We start from the raw sequence: 18,164 nt of genomic DNA on the forward strand, positions 1-18,164 counted from the left end.
TCTTAACCACTGGACAACCAGGGGAGTCCCTCCAACAGTGTGATTTAAATAAGTTTTTATTCATCGCCATGGAACCTAACCTCCACATATAAAATGGCTTAAATAGAAAAATATGTTTTGAAAAGCAAAACAAAGATGTAAAAAACTATTTTGAAATATCCATTCATAGGTTGTGAACTACCTATAATGGTTAAATCCTGCGTTTCCTACCCTGAACGTGTCTAAGTCTGTTTTCCAGGATGCTTGGTTGACGCCGCAGAAGCGTTGTCTTATTTGGTGTACTACGTGTCCCAGAGTTCAGCCAGCCAGGCAGCAGCACCAGGAACAGTAACACTGAATTTTCCCTCCTGGTCCACATTCACGGAACCATCAGATGTGCCCCCAGAGCCTCTCCATCATGGAGACAGCACAAATCGCTGTTTTTATCAGGTCCACTGACTTGCATAGCCTGATTTTTCTGCACATAAAAGAGGTGCAACAAATGGAGGATTTAATGGCCCAGAATTCAGCCATGGATTTTCCCTAACGTTTTCATTTTATTATGGTCAGATGGTTTTCTGAGGGCTGAGATTACCTTCATGCTGTTGGAAGAACAAACACTCAAGAGGTGAAAGTTGAACCAATCCCTGCCTTCTTTGCAGTGCCTGCACCTCCACATCTGCTTGTTTATGGACGATTCTGAAGAATAGGGAGTTTGGCCCAGGCTTTGGTTGTGCTTGCGTGCATACGTGCTCAGTCGTTTCAGTTATGTCTGACTCAATGCGACCCTATGGACTATAGCCTGCCAGGCTCCTCTGTCCATGGGATTCTCCAGGCAAGAATACTGGAGTGGGTTGCCATGCCCTCCTCCAGGGGATCTTCCCGGCCCAGGGATCAAACCCATGTCTCTTACGTCTCCTGCATTGGGAGGAGGGTTCTTTACCACTAGTGCCACCTGGCTGGTCAGATCCACTCATCACTTTGCTCTTCATTCACAAGACTTTTGTCTAACATTCTCGTGTGACAAAGGAGTGAACATACTCTATGTGAAAAGTGCAGAAGAATGATGCCAAACAGTAGCAGCGCACTAACTAATAATACATTTGTAAGCACCAGTGATGTGTCAGACACCATTCTAAGCCCTTTTTAAGTTGATTTTCACAACCACTCTTTGAGGTGGATGCTCTGATTCACAAGGTAAAGACAAGGGAACAGGCTCACAGAGAATAAATTTCTTTCCCAGCATCCCAAATCTCTGATTTAAAATCAGGACCATATTGCTCCAAAGCTTTCTACTCCACAAAGCTTGCACCAAACTTTTTATTCCACTGTGCTCCTTTAAGATTGATTCACATTTGGTTTTAATTTTTTATTTTATTGACGTATAGTTGCTCTACAATGTTGTGTTAAGGTGAACGTTTCTACTGTATAGCGAAGTGAACCAGCCTTATTTATATATACACACATCCCCTCTCTTTTGGATTTCCTTCCCATTCAGGTCACCACTGACCACTAAGTAGAGTTCCCTGCACTATACAGCCAGTTCTCATTAGTTATAGGAATTCCCAGATGGTGCTAGTGGTAAAGAACCTGCCTGCCAATGCAGGAGACGTAAGAGATGCCAGTTGGATACCCAGGTCGAAAAGATCCCTGGAGAAGGAAATGGCAACCCACTCCAGTATTCTTGCCTGGACAATCCCATGGACAGAGGAGCCTGGTGGACTACAGTCCATGGTGTCGCAAAAGAGTTGGACACGACTGAAGCAACCTAACACACAATCGTTAGCTATCTGTTTTTATGCATAGCAGTGTATGTCTGTCAATCCCAATCACAGGGTTCATTTTTAAATAAGTACTACCAGGAGGGGGCGCTGTGCAGTCAGCCTGTAAGCGCACAGATGACTGGTGGCCTCGGTTAGCCGCTGAGCGCTGACCTGCTCCCGCCCCTGTGCTCTAGGTTTCCACCTGGAGCAGCACCTGAGTGAAGTGGCGCTGCAGACGGCCCTCGCCAGCTCTTCCCGGCACTATGCCGGCCGGTCCTTCCAGATATTCCGGGCCCTCAAACAACCTCTGTCAGCACACGCCTTGTCGGACCTCCTCTCCAGGCTGGTGGAGGTGATTGGCGAGCACGGAGATGAGATTCAGGTACAGAAGGAAAGCGGGGGCATTCACCCTTCTCTCAGTGCAGAGATGAGGAGTTAATGACTTTCCTTGAACTTTCTTCCTCCTGCCGGTTATCCCAGCTGTTCAGACGTGTATAATTTATTTAAAAATTCTAGAGGTTGACTTTTGTTTTTACAACTATCTCTCCAGAGGGGGTGTTGTTCTAGAAATTCAGTGGACGCTTTTATTGAGTCAATAACCAAAATCCTTTGGCGACTCTTTTTTGTTGTTGTTGATTTTGTTTGGTGGGGCCTGGGGGAGGTGTTTTGTCTTGTTTTTGTCTTTTTACTAACAACCTGAGATGCAGTTGTGCAGCCTGCTCACCCAGAGAAGGGTGGGGGGTGCTATTGTGTCTGTGCAGAGCACCACTCCTGTCTGTATGGCTGGCCTTCCATAAACTGAGAAAAGCTAAAGAAATAGTGGGCAGAGTAGATGCCACAAGAGGACCCTGTGGACTGTGGAACCCGGAGACTGGAGAGCTGAACAGGTGGAAAGCCAGGGGCATTACAAGCTCTGTAGCTGAGGCCAAGCCCTTCTTTTCCATCAGAAATGTTCTGCATCTCAGAGGGCTGTACACCTGGAGACTTCAGCTTCTTTTTCTCCTCTGGCCATTGAAAGCACACTTTAAAATGCCTCGAGTCACAGCCCTTCTCATCTTTCTCTGGCTTCCAGATGTTGCCACTCTGTATTTCAAATGCCCACCATCCCCCTCAGCAAGCGGCCATGCTTGCCCACTGTATCCTTACCCCTCCCCGTTGGGTTTTGAATGAGACTGATCTGTTGAAAACCTCACATCTAGGGAGAGAAATCGTCATGATTACCTGCTAACTCCTAAGCCATCTGAGTTTCCTAAGTAGCCCTTGTAATTTCTTTGTAAATTAAAGTAGCCATGACTGTCCAGCTTTCAAAGATGGTATCAGTATTTGAATAAAGTTTGTATCCATTAAATTTATCTTTAAGATGCTAGCAGTAATTGTAAGTGGCACAGAATATGTCTTTGTGTGTCTGGCAGGGTTATGTCATGGAAGCCCTTCTTACCCTGGAAGCTGCCGTGGACAACTTGTCTGACTGCTTGAAGAACACTGATCTCTTAACTGTACTATCTCGGTGAGCGTCAGCTGAACAGTATTTTAAAATCAGATACACTACTGAATATTTCGGAGAAGCCTGGACTTTGGGCAAAGTCTAAAGAACAAATCTAGTTTTTTGAAGTCTGTGACCTGAGAAAGCATGCATGACATTTCCTTCAGTTTAAAAAAAAAAAAAGGAAATTACAACAGACACATATATACACAGGAAGTTAGACAATGTGTTATTTCTAAGTAATACAAATATTAGTTTTTTTAATTTCCTATTTCTATGAGTATTTTTTCATATTTTATATAATTACCCTATTTATCACATTTTATAGAAACAAACTAAGCATTCTTTTTTAAATGCATAGATACAAGACTTATCTGATCCATCACCATAAAAACATTTGAAATAAATGTTGATTTTACTTGAAGAAATTTCTACCTTAGGATCTTTCTTTTTTAGATTTTAATTCCTTTTGTTCCTGTCAATGTTTAATAGCCTATTTTAAATCATTCACAGTTTCATATTCTGTTTGGATAATTAAGCTCATCTTACTTGAAATTGAATCAGTAACATTATAGCAGGTTGGGCCTTGTCTCATTTTTAAGGTGAACATTTTTATAATAGGTAATTTCAGTGTAATTACTAACATCATATATATTTGTATAAACCCACAGATTAATCTATATCAGTAAAAATTCAGCAACAATGTTGATAGAAATAGACTTAGAAATCATTTTTCACAAATTTTATAAGTGCAAAAATTGTCCTTTAACACAAGCATTTACATTTTTCTTTCTAGATATTTCTGTATCTGTTCTTTTTATCTGTCAGTTAGTAGAGTATTAACATTTATACCTATTAGATACATTTTATTTCATAATTATTCTCACCTAAATTCAAACAAAAATTAAATGAATGATCAGTAAACTTTAGTAAACAACTGCTTATTTCTTTAACTTTTCAATAAGTTAAAGTCAGTATTTGGTTTTGTTGTTTTGTTAGTGAGGATTGTTCTGGTTAAGTTTGGTTTTTCACAGCATTATGTTTAAGAATAAGGAAACATTCCTTTTTATTTAAGAGTGTGGAAAAAAAATGATTAGAAAGTATTATTTCCAAGGAATGATTTCCCCACTTTGTTGATGGATCTTAAAAGGACTAGCCTTTCACTGAAATGCACTGGATTCCTATTGAACTCTTTAATTTTTATACCCAGCTCTTCATCACCAGACTTAAGCTCTAACACTAAACTGACAGCGAGCAGAAAGAGCACAGGACAACTCAATGTGAACCCTGGGGCAGCTAGCAGCAACACAGCAACCGCAGAACGCAGCCGGCATCAAAGGAGCTTCTCTGTGCCCAAGAAGTTCGGTGTTGTCGACAGGTCCTCAGACCCACCTCGGAGTGCCACCCTGGACAGAATTCAGGCCTGTACCCAACAAGGCCTCTCCTCGAAAACCAGAAGCTCGTCCTCCTTGAAGGACAGCCTCACCGACCCATCACACATAAACCATCCAACCAACCTGTTGGCCACAATCTTTTGGGTCACGGTGGCTTTGATGGAATCAGATTTTGAGTTTGAATACCTAATGGCCCTGAGGCTGTTGAACAGACTGTTGGCTCACATGCCACTCGATAAAGCTGAGAACCGAGAAAAACTAGAGAAACTCCAGGCACAGCTCAAGTGGGCAGACTTTTCGGGGTTGCAGCAGCTGCTGTTGAAGGGGTTCACCTCCCTCACCACCACTGACCTTACCTTGCAGCTGTTCAGTTTGCTGACACCAGTGTCCAAAGTATCCATGGTGGACTCATCTCAAGTCATTGGTAAAGCTCACACTCTTAAGTTCTGGTCATGGTGGAACTGCGTGTTTAGTGTAATAAAATAATGTGGGCTTAGTGCTTTTAATGAGTGTGTTTAAAAATGGTTCTTTGGGAATAGTTTATATTTTCTTTTAAAATTTGTATAGAAGTTTTTTTTTTAATTTTTTAAAATTTATTTTTTAATGTTCTGGGTCTTTTCTGAAAGCAGGCTTTCTCCAGTCGTGGCAAGTAGGGGCTACCCTTCATTGTGGTGGCTTCTCTTGTTGCGGAGCATGGGCTCAAGGGTGCGTGAGCTTCAGCAGTTGCGGCACGTCAGCTCAGTAGTTGCTGCTACCAGGCTCTAGAGCACAGGCTCAGTAGTTGTGGTGCATGGGCTTAGTTGCTCTGCAGCATGTGCCATCTTCTTGGACCAGGGATCTAACTTGGGTCTCCTGCATTGGCAGGAGGATTCTTCACCACTGAGCCACTAGGGAAGCCCTGTATAAGTCTCAACTATGTATATTGTAGATATTTTTAAGGCAGTCGCATAAAAGGGGCAAGAATAATACCTGAGATTTTTCTTTCTGTTTTCCAGATCACATTGCAAACAGTGCTAGTTTATTCCATTGCTCTTATACAGACATTTTCTCTTTTTTCTTAACTCTTAAATCTTTTATTTTTCTGAGCCTTTATTTTCCTCTTGAAAATTCCCTTGGTTCCCTGTTGTTTTGAATTAAATCAGCAAACCAGATTTTTAATACCATGGCATGTGGCCCACAATTCTTTCCAAGCAGCCAAAGCTTAATAACAGTAGAACTAAGCTACTCCTCATCATTTCAAAGAATCTTTCTGATAACTTAAATTGATTGGCCTGTGTCTTTTCAAACAAGTTTTCCTTCAAATACATTTTTTTGATTAAAACTTCAAACTGGTGCTTCAGTTCATTTTAATCTGCTTTTGAAAATCTATGCCAACAATCATTCTTACTTGCAACAGTCGATAGCATGACAGCACTTTACCTGAAAATTGCAAATCTGCTTCAGTGCCTGCTTTGAACGGATGCCATTGTGGTTCTACATTTATCATGGATTTTATGTTAGATCGAAGTTACTTCAAAAGGCTGCTTTTGCATCTCCTCGGAATAAAATCTATAATAGGCCTTCCTGCTGTTAATGGGTCAAATGCACCATATTCATGTGTCTCCATTTGTATCTTCTCTAATCCAGGGTTTCCACTGAATGTCTTGTGTCTTCTGCCCCAGCTGATACAGCATTTTGAAAACCCCAACCAGTTCTGTAAGGATGTAGCTGAGAGAATCGCCCAGGTATGCCTTAAGGCTTCACCCTTAGGCAGATCCAAGACCTGATGTTGGACAGAGGTTACCAGGCTCAGGGTGATAGGTTTCACAAACATGAAGATACTAACATATCACTAGTAATTCACGTTTCTGGGCAGCTGATTCACGTGGTAAATTCATTATTGTGAAAATAAGTGGGAAAAAAATTGGTGAAAATTAAATGACTAAGCATTCTGCGGCTGCCCCCAAAAATGCATCAATCAGTTTTCCAGGCTGCTGGGGCTTAGAGCAAAATTGCTAACGTTTCTTCCTTATTCATCAAGCTGTTGTATCACTAATTGACTTTCTTCTCATAAAAGGTTTGTTTGGAAGAGAAGAACCCCAAACTTTCCAATCTTGCACACGTCATGACTCTTTATAAAACACACAGCTACACGAGGGACTGTGCCACGTGGGTCAATGTGGTCTGCCGGTACCTTCATGAAGCCTATGCTGACATCACCTTGAATATGGTTACCTACCTGGCAGAGGTAAGTTCCTGAACTGAGGATAAAATCTATTATAGTTTCTATGGGTAAAACAGTGGGCTTCCCTCATAACTTAGTCGGTAGAGAATCTGCCTGCAATGCAGGAGACCCGGGTTCGATTCCTGGGTCGGGATGATCCCCTGGAGAAGGAAATGGCAATCCACTCCAATATTCTTGCCTGAAAAATCCCGTGGACAGAGGAGCCTGGCAGGCTACAGTCCAGGGGTGACAAGAATCGGACACAACTTAGCGACTAAACCACCATCACCACCATGGGTAAAATGTGTATGTGAAACTGATAATAAGATACTTAACTTCGTTTACTAATCATGTATTCGCTTACTATATATTATCATAGATGCTGTATAGAATCAGTTTAAAACAACTGATTCTCACAACAACTCAGTGATTATAACAGAGAATCTGAGAATCAGCTGGGTTTAGTAATCTACCACAAGTGTAAGGTGTCAGAGCAGCCTTTGAAATGATGTATAGCTGCCTCCAAAGCGTAAACTCCTTTTTACTACCCTGGTACCTGTCAGCACATGCCAGAGACAGGAAGATTTTATTAAAATTATTCTGTGTGTTCAAATATTATTTAAGGACTTAACTATGTTTAGTGGTTGTGTGCTCTGAACTTACTAACAAAGCATACATTTTTTAAGATACTCATTTTTCCACACAATAGATTTGTGTAATTATTTCCTCATTTGTTCAGTTCTTTTGGCCACTTTTGATGTGGAATTTCAGCATTTCTTTGCATCATTTCTATTATCTTTTAGTTTTGAATGGTAACTTTTTTCATTATGTCTGTCACATAAATTTGCTCATTATTTTTCTTTCCTTTTTGAAAATATCATTGACTTCTTTCATGACTATAAAAGCAGTATGTGTTCGTAGCAGAAAATTCAGAAGGTACAGAACAGTTAAAAAAAAAAAAGAAAATCATCCAAAATAATTAAAATTATCCAGAGAGAAACACTATTAAGATTTGGTTGGGTGTCCTTCCTGTGTTATTTCTGTATAACACCCATTTACATAAGTGTTAGCATCATTTATTATATAGAAACTACATATTCCTTCTTTATTATTTCACTTAATATAGCTAATATCTTTTACTATCTTTAAAAACGTTCTATTGAATACATGGTATTTCATCATACAGATTACCATAATTTATCCATTTCCCTAGTGTTTGATATTTAAATTGCTTACAGAGCTTTCTTGTTTTGTGTGGGATTTTTCTTTCCTTTTTTTTTTTTTACCATTATAAATAATGCCTTAGTGAAATCTCATACTTAAATCTTAGTATCTGTCTCTAGGTTTGGAAAAGTTCCTAAAAATGTAATTACTGTTTCAAAAGATATGAACCCTTTTAGTTATCTTGATCTTAATTGCTAGATTATCCAAGTTAACATTTCCACCGATGATTTCTACCCCCTCCCATATCCTCCCCAGTACTATCATCAATTTGATAACTTATAAATGTATCTCTTTTGTTTTCATTTATAATTTTCAATCACTGGTGGTGTTTGATGCTTTCCTTTTGAGGTTTATTTTGTTGTATTCCATTGTGTGAATTTTTTTTTAGGTCTTTGAAAAATTTTTATAAGCATTTTTCTTTTTTAAAAGAGTTTTTATTTATTTATTAGGCTGTGCTGCATGGCATTATGGAATCTTAATTTCTTGAGCAGGAATTACACCCTGTGCCCCCTGCTCTGGAAGCACAGACTCTTAACCACGGCACGACCAGGAAAGTCCCTGAATATTATAAATCAGACCTACAGCATTGCCTTTGATAACATCTCCACCTCTTCAGTAGTTAGGATTTTCTTTTTCCTTCTAAGGAAATGTGCAGTCATAAAGGTAATAGGAGTCTTGGTGCTTCTCTGTGGAAATCTGGTGTCAGACTGACTCACCCTGCGCGTTGCCCCCACAGCTGCTGGAGAAGGGCCTCCCCAGCATGCAGCAGCCCCTCCTGCAGGTGATCTACAGTCTGCTCAGCTACATGGACCTTTCTGTCGTTCCTGTAAAGCAGTTCAATGTGGAAGTTCTGAAGACCATTGAAAAATACGTGCAAGTGAGTATTAAACCAGGATGTTTCCAGACAGTCATTCCAGAAAGACCGGCTTTGCACAGAGCTCATACTTGGCCGTGGTTATATGGGTGCCAGGCTGCGTGTTCCTTTATCGATGTCCATAACACACTGAGAGTGGCCAAGACGGTGGCTGAGCACCACCCTGAGCAGAGTCCTGGGGAGAAAGACAGGACCAGGCCCCAGTGCGTTCCTGAGCCTTCAGAGGATACGTCTCTGCCTCCTGAGCTTAAAGGCCAGATACTGAAAGCATGTCCCGGCTTGGGGGGCAGGGGCAGGGTCTTGTTTGAGGGGTTCTATTTCAAGGGAGAAGGAAGAAGCAACTTGTGTGTGCCTGGTTCTAAACCAGGTGTTTTAGATGAGAAGGGTTAATTCAGAGGTGATAATTGTCACTTAGGGTTGAAGGAACTAAGGCTAAGAAATCAGCATACTTGTACTTGAAAATACTCCAACAAACAAAACATACTGTGTACTTGGTGAGTTTCAAAGTTCAAGGGCAAATGCTCGGCTTTCTCTGGTTAAACTCATTGACTAAGCCTGACAATTTTAAACATTTTTTCCCCCATCTTCACTTCACCAGTCACATTACTTGCAGAATTTGCAAATGCTAAAACTGATTTTCAAGCTTTTTTTTTGCCTCCAAGTGGCATTGCTCCAATAACAGTTGTACCATGTGGTAGATGTTCATTATCACTTTCTCACTTGACACTCACGAGAGACAGAGGGTCAGTTCACATCTTTGCCCCTTGTTAAAAAAAAAAAAATTGTTTCATTAGACTACCTGTTCTTAGGCCTGTGGATCATCCCTGGTACTTGAGATCTTATCTTGAATGCTAGCTAATTTCATATCAAACCACGACCTCCCTTGTGCAGAATTTAACAATGAAGGGAATGTGTTTTACTTCATGTGCTTTTATTCCAAGTCCTGATAATGTTTATCAGGTCAGTTATCCATGTTCAGTATTTTCATGGAAGAAGTGTCTTAGTCTGCCTGGGAGTCTCAGAGACACAAAGATGGTGAAACACAGTGAGACTTACAGGAAGAGTAGGAGTTTGATAAGGAAGGAAAGGAAGGGCATTCCAGGATGAGAGAATAGCATGAGGAAAAGCAGAGGCTGGTATGGCGAATTCCAGGGGTGATTACCCATGTAGGCCTTGCTCAAAGAGTGTGGAGTCCTCCTTGTCCACCAGGGGGAGCTCTTGAAGATGTTTAAGCGGGGAAGTGGCTTGAGCTGAAGATTCTGGAAAGATCACTGTAGCTGGAATGGGTTATCATGATGGACCCAAGGAGAGGCTGCAAGTGGGGAAACTGGTTAAGAGACCACTGAAATAGTCGAGGGAGGATTCAGCTGAGTCAGTGCCAAAAGGATTGGAGGTGGGCAGGGGTAGGGGTCAGATCCTCAGGAGGGAGGGAAGAGGGGAGTTAAGAATGGTTCCCAGACTCCAGGGTTAGGTCATTAGAAGACATGGACAAGAAGAGGGCTGAGGGCGGAGGTCAGGCGCCCAGGAAGCAAATGGAGCAGAAAGAGCCAGAGAAGCAGGAAGCGTGGACGGAAACTGGAGGCAGGGAGAATCTTGAGAAGGCGTGAGCAAACAGTAGCATAACTGCAATGAAGGTTGGAGTTTTTTTGTGTTTTGTTTTGCTTTTCAAATTAAGGAAGTACCTCATTAGCAAAAGTGGTACCTTGTTATTTTAAACTTGTGTTTAATTGAATGTGGACAAAACTGGTCTTTTTTAATTGCTTATTTCCTAAATGTAGCTCCTCTTACAGATAAATTATCTTTTTTATGTCATTTGCCTTTTACTTATCAAAGAATTTCCTGCACTGTTTTAAATCAGTGAGTTCTGACAGGTCATGAGAAGTTTCAGTAGCTAGGAGCATGTTAGTTTTTTTAAATGAAATAATTTTTTAAGTATTGACTGTTTCATTTCCTTCAGAGCATTCACTGGAGAGAAGCTCTGAATATTTTGAAGCTGGTGGTTTCTCGATCTGCCAGCCTAGTTTTGCCTTCCTACCAACACAGTGACCTGTCAAAGATAGAAATACATCGAGTGTGGACGAGCGCATCCAAGGAATTACCTGGAAAAACCCTAGACTTCCACTTTGACATTTCAGAGGTATGTTAACTGTTTCCGTCAACTTTAGCATGAATACATAGTGGCAAAGTTCAAAACTAGCCGCCTAGAGAAAAAAGAAAAGAAAAAGAGACTTCCCTGGTGGTTCAGATGGTAAAGCATCTGCTTGCAATGCAAGAGACCTGGGTTCAATCCCTGGGTTGGGAAGATCCCCTGGAGAAGGAAATGGCAACCCACTCCAGTATTCTTGCTGGAAAATCCCATGGACAGTGGAGCCTGGTAGGCTACAGTCCATGGGGTCGCAAAGAGTCGGACATGACTGAGCCACCTAGAAAAGGGGAGACTTACTTTATATTTATGTCAAATGAAAGCTTCTAAGGCCTAATGAGGTTCTATTTTTTTTTTTTTTTCTTTTTTAAGAACACATTCACAGGGGCTCTCATTTGGCAGCTTTTAAAAATAGAAGCTAGCCTCAGTTATATAAAAACAATTCCACAGAAAAGACAATTTTTAAAATGGAATGATCTTGGCCTGTAGTTCTCTTTTTTTGTGGCATCTTTGTCAGGTTTTGGTATTAGGGTGATGGTGGCCTTATAAAATGAGTTTGGAAACGAGTCGCCAGTCCACGTTCGATGCATGATACAGGATGCTAGGGGCTGGTGTACTAGAATGAACCAGAGGGATGGGATGGGGAGGGAGGTGGGAGGGGGGTTCAAGATGGGGAACACATGTATACCCAGGGCAGATTCATGTCAATGTATGGCAAAACCAATACAATAATGTAAAGTAATTAGCCTCCAATTAAAATAAATAAATTTAAAAAAATAAAATGGAAGGATCTTAAGCATTTTAAACTATGACCTTGACTAATTCTTTATCTAACTGCTGCCACGTCCTGTCTTGTATCTGCAACCTTGTTTCCTGCTGCTGCTGCTGCTAAGTCGCTTCAGTCGTGTCCGACTCTGGGTGACCCCATAGATGGCAGCCCACTAGGCTCCGCCATCCCTGGGATTCTCCAGGCAAGAACACTGGAGTGGGTTGCCATTTCCTTCACCAGTGCAGGAAAGTGAAAAATGAAAGTGAAGTCGCTCAGTTGTGCCTGACCCTTAGCGACCCCATGGACTGCAGCCCACCAGGCTCCTCCGTCCGTGGGATTTTCCAGGCACGAGTACTGGAGTAGGGTGCCATCGCCTTCTCCGCTTGTTTCCTGAACTGTAGCCAAACCAGTGAATGACCAAAATTTATGGAATCTGCCTTTATGGTCATTTCCCCAAGCCACACTGCTTTTTTCCTTTAATAATTTTTTTTAAGTTGATATATTGTATTTTCATTTTATTAATTTCCAGGAATTTTTTTGGTGGGGTCACATGGCATGCAGGATTTTAGTTGCCTGACCAGGGATCAAACCCACTACCCCTGCAATGGGCACATGGAGTTCTAGAAACTGGACCATCAGTGAAGTCTCCCACACTGCTTTTTACAGTACCACTATTTAAATTCTTGCCTTAAGAAAGAAGGAAATGTGGAGAGAAGAGACCTATGAACCAAACTAAGGAGTCAGGAAGAAAAGAGGACACAAAATAGTCCGATTGACCTGCTGGTCCATGAACAAACTTGGAAACCTGCACTTTAAGCATGTTAGTCTAAGATATAAAAATACATTTGCTTTCCTGTCTCTCTTACCCCATGACCAATAAGCCCCCTAAAGCAGAGACCATGGTCTGTCCACTTTGTAATTATGGTCTGTACAGTGTCTAATGCATGAACATACTTCATACATATTCTTCAGCTTGGCTGAATGAATCAGTTCACTAAAGGAATAAACTAGGTCCGCTCACATGCAACTTAGTGGCTCAGTTGCAGCCAGATTGGGTTTTTTCAAACAATCCTCTCATTGACCATTCAACACTCAGAATGAGACACTGTTTATTGCTACTATTGTGATATTTATATTTGACATTAAGGTATCAAATCAATATTTTTCCATTTTAAACAGTTTATATTGCTAGGGTAGGAGAGGGGCGCTTACTCTTTTACTAAAGTTTATTCTGTTCCAAAGAGGTACAGAAAACCTGTAGCCAGTCAGCTGCATGCCCCAGAGACCCAGTTGCTCCAGAAAGATGGGCCTGGAGAGACAGGTGGAACACTCCCAGCCAGTGTCTCTCATCTCCGAATGTGGGCCTGTGAACAGGTTTCTGCAGAGACCCCCTTGGGGCTGAAGTTTGGAAGGTGCTGCCTACCCAGCTACCACATTACAGACCTCTCAGGAAGTGAAATTTCTTAATTGTTGCCCAAGAACCTGGCCCTGACTGTATCATTTAAATAATTGAAAACGTAGATTTAAATAAATTTTTAAATACTTGAGAGTATAAGATTGGTGATTACAGGTTGGGATGAGGGGAAGGAATTTTGGTCTTGTTATAAGAAAGTCTTTCAAGCTTAAACATCTGAAAATAATTTGCTTTCCTGCATGTTTTCCTTCTCATCTTTATGGTCATTTCTGAAGTGTATTTAAGAACAAGCAATTGGATTTGTTTTCAGCTGCTCAAGAGGGCAGGAAGGTGTTAAAGATGCAAAATGGTTTGTGTGTTAGTCACTCAGTTGTGTCTCTTTGCAACCTAAGGGACTGTAGCTTGCCAGGCTCCTCTTTCCATAGAATTCTCCAGGCAAGAATACTGGAGTGGGTAGTCATTCCCTTCTCTAGGGTATCTTCCCAACCCTGGGATTGAACCTCAGTCTCCCACATTGCAGGCAGAATCTTTACCATCTGAGCCACCAGGGAAGCAAAATAGTTTAGGATGTGTTCATGAACATCAGGGAAATGAGCCTCTGCATAACACTGAATTTCTCTATGTTTTCATCAAATAAGCGGTTCTTGGTTGCTGCTGGGAGACCGAGCCACATACCAAGGACTGTGGATGAGAGAGAAGAATATATACTTCTCTGCTCTTTTCCCTGCAGACGCCCATCATTGGGAGACGGTATGATGAACTGCAGAACTCCTCTGGGCGTGATGGGAAGCCCAGGGCCATGGCCGTCACCCGGAGTGCATCCTCCACCTCCTCAGGCTCCAACTCCAACGTCCTTGTCCCTGTCAGCTGGAAAAGGCCCCAGTATTCCCAGGTAAAGAGTCCTCAACTTGCAGGATTGGACGGGAGCTTAGGGGACCTGTTGAACCCAACTGTGATAGGCCATTTGGGCAGCCACCCTCCTGATGTCACCCACCTGGGCATCAGCACTTCAGTGATGAGGCGCTCACGGCACCTGTGTTCCGAAGGAGCTCTGAAGAGTTCATTATGTTGTTGAAGTCTGACACGGTGTTGCTTCTACTGTACTGATCCTAGTTCTCTTAGAAAGTGCAATCGGATCTCTCAGATGGCAGCCCTTCAGACACTTAACCTACCCCCTCTACCGCTCACCCACATGAGTCCTCTTTCCTCCAAATAATACATCCTAGTTCTCCCAACCAATCCTCTGTGGCAGGGCTGCACGCTGTCCTGTGAGCCGGCCCTGGATCCAGTCAAGGGGTTCATGCATGGCTGACATGAGCAGAGCAGGCGCCCAGATTTCTCCATGCTTGCGTTGTCTCTGTTCACTCTATGGGTTATTGATGTCACCAGACTTGCTGTCAAGTGAAACCTGTGCATTATTTAGGGCTTTTTTGGTGACATGTGCCAGAAGCCCAGTGAAAAACTGCCTGAAGTGAAAAAGGAACGTGTTCACTCCTGTATCATGGCTTCAAGTGGAGCTGGATTCTAGCACACAGAATCCTTAGACCCACTCCCTCATCCTCACAGCCCCACCTTCCCATCCCAAAGTCCTGCTTTCCTCTCTGCTGACTTCATCCTCAGGCAGGTTCTTCCCTGTGAGCCCCCAGCGACCTCTGGCAGCTCCAGATTTACATGGTCTTTGCCTCTGACCATTTCAGGGTAGAGGCCTTCCCTCCCTGACATCCGCAGCAATTCTAGAGAAAATTAAAGTGCTAGTCACTCAGCCGTGTCTGACTCTTGGCTGACCCCATGGACTGTAGCCCGCCAGGCTTCTCTGTCCATGGGATTTTCCAGGCAAGGATACTGGAGTGGGTTGCCATTCCCTTCTCCAGGTTATCTTCCCAACCCAGAGATCGAACCCAGGTCTCCTGCATTGCAGGCAGATTGTGTACTGTCTGAGCCACCAGGGAAGCCCCATTCTAGAGACAGGGTTCTTGCAATCCCTACGAGGGAGGAAAGGTGTCCCCTGGTAGGAGGAGAGCCGTCCCAAGATGAAAGAGGAGCTGCATTACCAGGAAAAGGAGAAGTGGATGCCGTGCAGAGAAAAGCCCTGAGTGTGCACATCCAGCGGGACTCACCCTCACTCTCAGAGGCTGGGAAGATGGAGCCTGCAGTGCAGCACCTGCTGGAGCCGAGCTGGTTCTCAGGGGGTGTTCACTGTGGGTTGAACAGAGAACCCGCTATACTCTCTTGGGGGTTTGGAAAAGAGAAGACACATGCACAGCCCAGTTCCTGTCTTGACTCCTTCCCAGAATTATAAAATGCCCACTAAAACCTAGAGAGAGGTTAATGAATCTTCTGCCATTCTTCAACATCAAGGTCCTCCTGTCTTTGACCTTAAAATGACACCATATTGAGTGTCTCAAGAAGGATGCAGGGAACTGAGTTACATCAAGAAGGAAAATCTGTGAATGATCCTGGCCTCCTTGCAGGCTCCGTATTAACTTAAATCAGGTTAAAAAGGAAAAAAATCATTTTCAAGCAATTAAGGTGATTGCTTTAAGAGTAGTTCTGAAGCACATTGACATTTTTTAGGCTCTGGTTACTCATCTTTTTCGTTCTCAACTCACCCATCATTCTGAGACCTACTTTATCTATGTCATTGGAAAATGTGATGGTTTGTGGAAGAATCCCAATGCTTAAGGAACTGAAAAGTAAGGTTTATGAAGAAAAGCAAAAGGAATTGAATCTGTTTAACTACAGGAAGAAAAAGTTGAGAAAGATTTAACATGCCTTGCAAATAATCAAATTTAATTCTGAAGAAAGTAAAGCTATCCTCCCATTTGGGGTAAAGAGGTTTGTATTGTAACATAAGAGATTTAATTTAGGTGTAAGGAAGGGCTTGCTAGTGACTGAAAGTTGTAGCACACAAGAAAGATGACCGAGGGGAGTAATGAGTATCTGCTAAGAACCAAGGGATTGATTCTCATATCCTCTCCCTTAGGAATGTTCAGATTAGCACTGTCCAGTAGACATACAATGTGAGCCTCATTTAAATATTTCTAACAGTCATCTTTTGAAAAAAGTGAAAAAAAAAAAGGTCAAGTTAATTTTAGTAACATTTTAGCTAATATATATAAAATATTTTTCAGCATATAATCAATATATAATCATTGATGAGCTATTTCATACTCTTCTTTCATACCAAACCTTCATGTGTTTTCCATCTCTCTGTTCTCACTGGCTACATCTCATGTAATTAGCCCTGTGTGGCTGATGGCCACAGGATTAGCGCAGATTTGATCACAGGTCCCCAGATTAAAACCTGCCTGTGTGCTTCTTTTCCAGAAGAGGACGAAAGAGAAGTTGGTGCACGTCCTTTCTCTGTGTGGCCAAGAAGTAGGATTAAGCAAGAATCCATCAGTAAGTTCTGTCATGTATATTTATTTTGGTATCGTTATTGCTTTTGGTTTTGGTCATGAAGTTTAGGATTCAACTATGAATTACAAGTATGATATCCATCATCTTGATCAATCTCTTAGACTTCTCTCCACACTATGATTTTTAATCTTAGTTCAGAAACACTGAAAGATGTTATTGGCTGTCGGTTCCAGTTGGCAAATAAAAACTCAAGTTGGTAAATAAAAACTCAAGTTATTTTTTTTTTAGTATCTTGATTTTTAAAGAATATACCCAGACTTTCTTAAAATAGGTAATGTGACTGTCTCCTGCACTACTGTACATGATATACATTCCTTTGGCATATAATTTTACTCTGTACACACATTAACGTGATGTCACTATTTTACTCGTGTAAAGGTGAAAACAGTGATATGTTTTTTTCTTGCATAAACGTCTACTGATATTACAGTTGGAAAAAATATATACCATTGGGCTTTGAAATAAAATGAGTAAGTAAAGTACCAGAAGTTAACTTCTGAAGCTTTTTTAAAAATTTAGAAAATTAAAATTGTGTGTGCGAAAACTGCGGCAGAAGGTTTGGTTTTGCCAGGTATTTTTATTTCATCTGTATTATAGCATCTTTATTAGTAACCAGAAAAGAAGATCGCAAACCAAGTTATTTTCAAGTAAAGTTCTGTTCTGTTCTGTTCAGTCGCTCAGTCGTGTCCGACTCTTTGCGACCCCGTGGACTGTAGCCTACCAGGCTTCTCTGTCCATGGGATTCTCCAGGCAAGAATACTGGAGTGGGTTACCATTTCCTTCTACAGGGGATCTTCCTGACCCAGGGATCGAACCCGGGTCTCCCGCATTGGAGGCAGAAGCTTTAACCTCTGAGCCACCAGGGAAGCCCTGCAAATGGTTTCTCTGTAAAGTTGCTTTTAAAATTCCAAAATGTATATGCTAATGTAGTTCATGACTGGGTGAAATATGAGAGACTCCTAGGTTCCTAGAGTAAAGACTGATACTTATTATCATCCTGGAATGTGCTCCATTGCCTCCTTTGAAGTCACCTTCCAGGTTGCTGGCTGGAGGGTTTGCTGCTGCTGCTGTGACATCATGAGGGCAGAGGGACTGGGGATGACGACAGGGAGGGCGGCCAGAGCCTCCCAGCCCACCAGGGAGGGGAATGGCCACCTGTATGCCGACAGCAGCACAGCCGGCAAGGGCCACTTCTCTCCGTCCTGTGGTTACACTTTCCCTTCAGATCCCAACTGCCTGCTTCTGTGCTGTGGCCTTTCAAGCTAGAATTGTTTGCTGTGTTACAAATAAGAAAAGTCACACTAACTAGGAAAGGGAGCACTCGGCTGGGGGAATCAGAGTGCTGGTCTCTCTGTGGATGGACCTAGAGACTGTCATAGAGTGAAGTGAGTCAGAAAGAGAAGAACAAATACCATGTTAATACCACTTACATGTAGAACCTAGAAAAACGGTACAAGTGAACTGATTTGCAAAGCAGACACAGAGACACAGATGTAGG

General features: G+C 42.1%; 1 protein-coding gene across 7 annotated transcripts in view; it reads left to right on the forward strand.

Moving 5' to 3' along the window:
* FRY (FRY microtubule binding protein) overlaps positions 1-18,164 on the forward strand; it is a 438,131-nt gene that overhangs the window by 387,239 nt on the left and 32,728 nt on the right. For all 7 annotated transcript variants that reach the window (XM_055426288.2, XM_055426285.2, XM_055426286.2 and 4 more), the window contains 9 exons: positions 1,937-2,124; positions 3,155-3,249; positions 4,436-5,043; positions 6,246-6,343; positions 6,676-6,846; positions 8,783-8,923; positions 10,878-11,057; positions 13,977-14,138; positions 16,574-16,648. In XM_055426288.2, coding sequence (XP_055282263.2) covers positions 1,937-2,124; positions 3,155-3,249; positions 4,436-5,043; positions 6,246-6,343; positions 6,676-6,846; positions 8,783-8,923; positions 10,878-11,057; positions 13,977-14,138; positions 16,574-16,648 — 1,718 coding nt within the window. The remainder of the gene's footprint in view (positions 1-1,936; positions 2,125-3,154; positions 3,250-4,435; positions 5,044-6,245; positions 6,344-6,675; positions 6,847-8,782; positions 8,924-10,877; positions 11,058-13,976; positions 14,139-16,573; positions 16,649-18,164) is intronic.

Source organism: Moschus berezovskii, chromosome 13, assembly GCF_049115385.1.
Source record: "Moschus berezovskii isolate FMDL1 chromosome 13, NW_MosBer_1.0, whole genome shotgun sequence".
NCBI classification, from domain to species: domain Eukaryota; kingdom Metazoa; phylum Chordata; class Mammalia; order Artiodactyla; family Moschidae; genus Moschus; species Moschus berezovskii.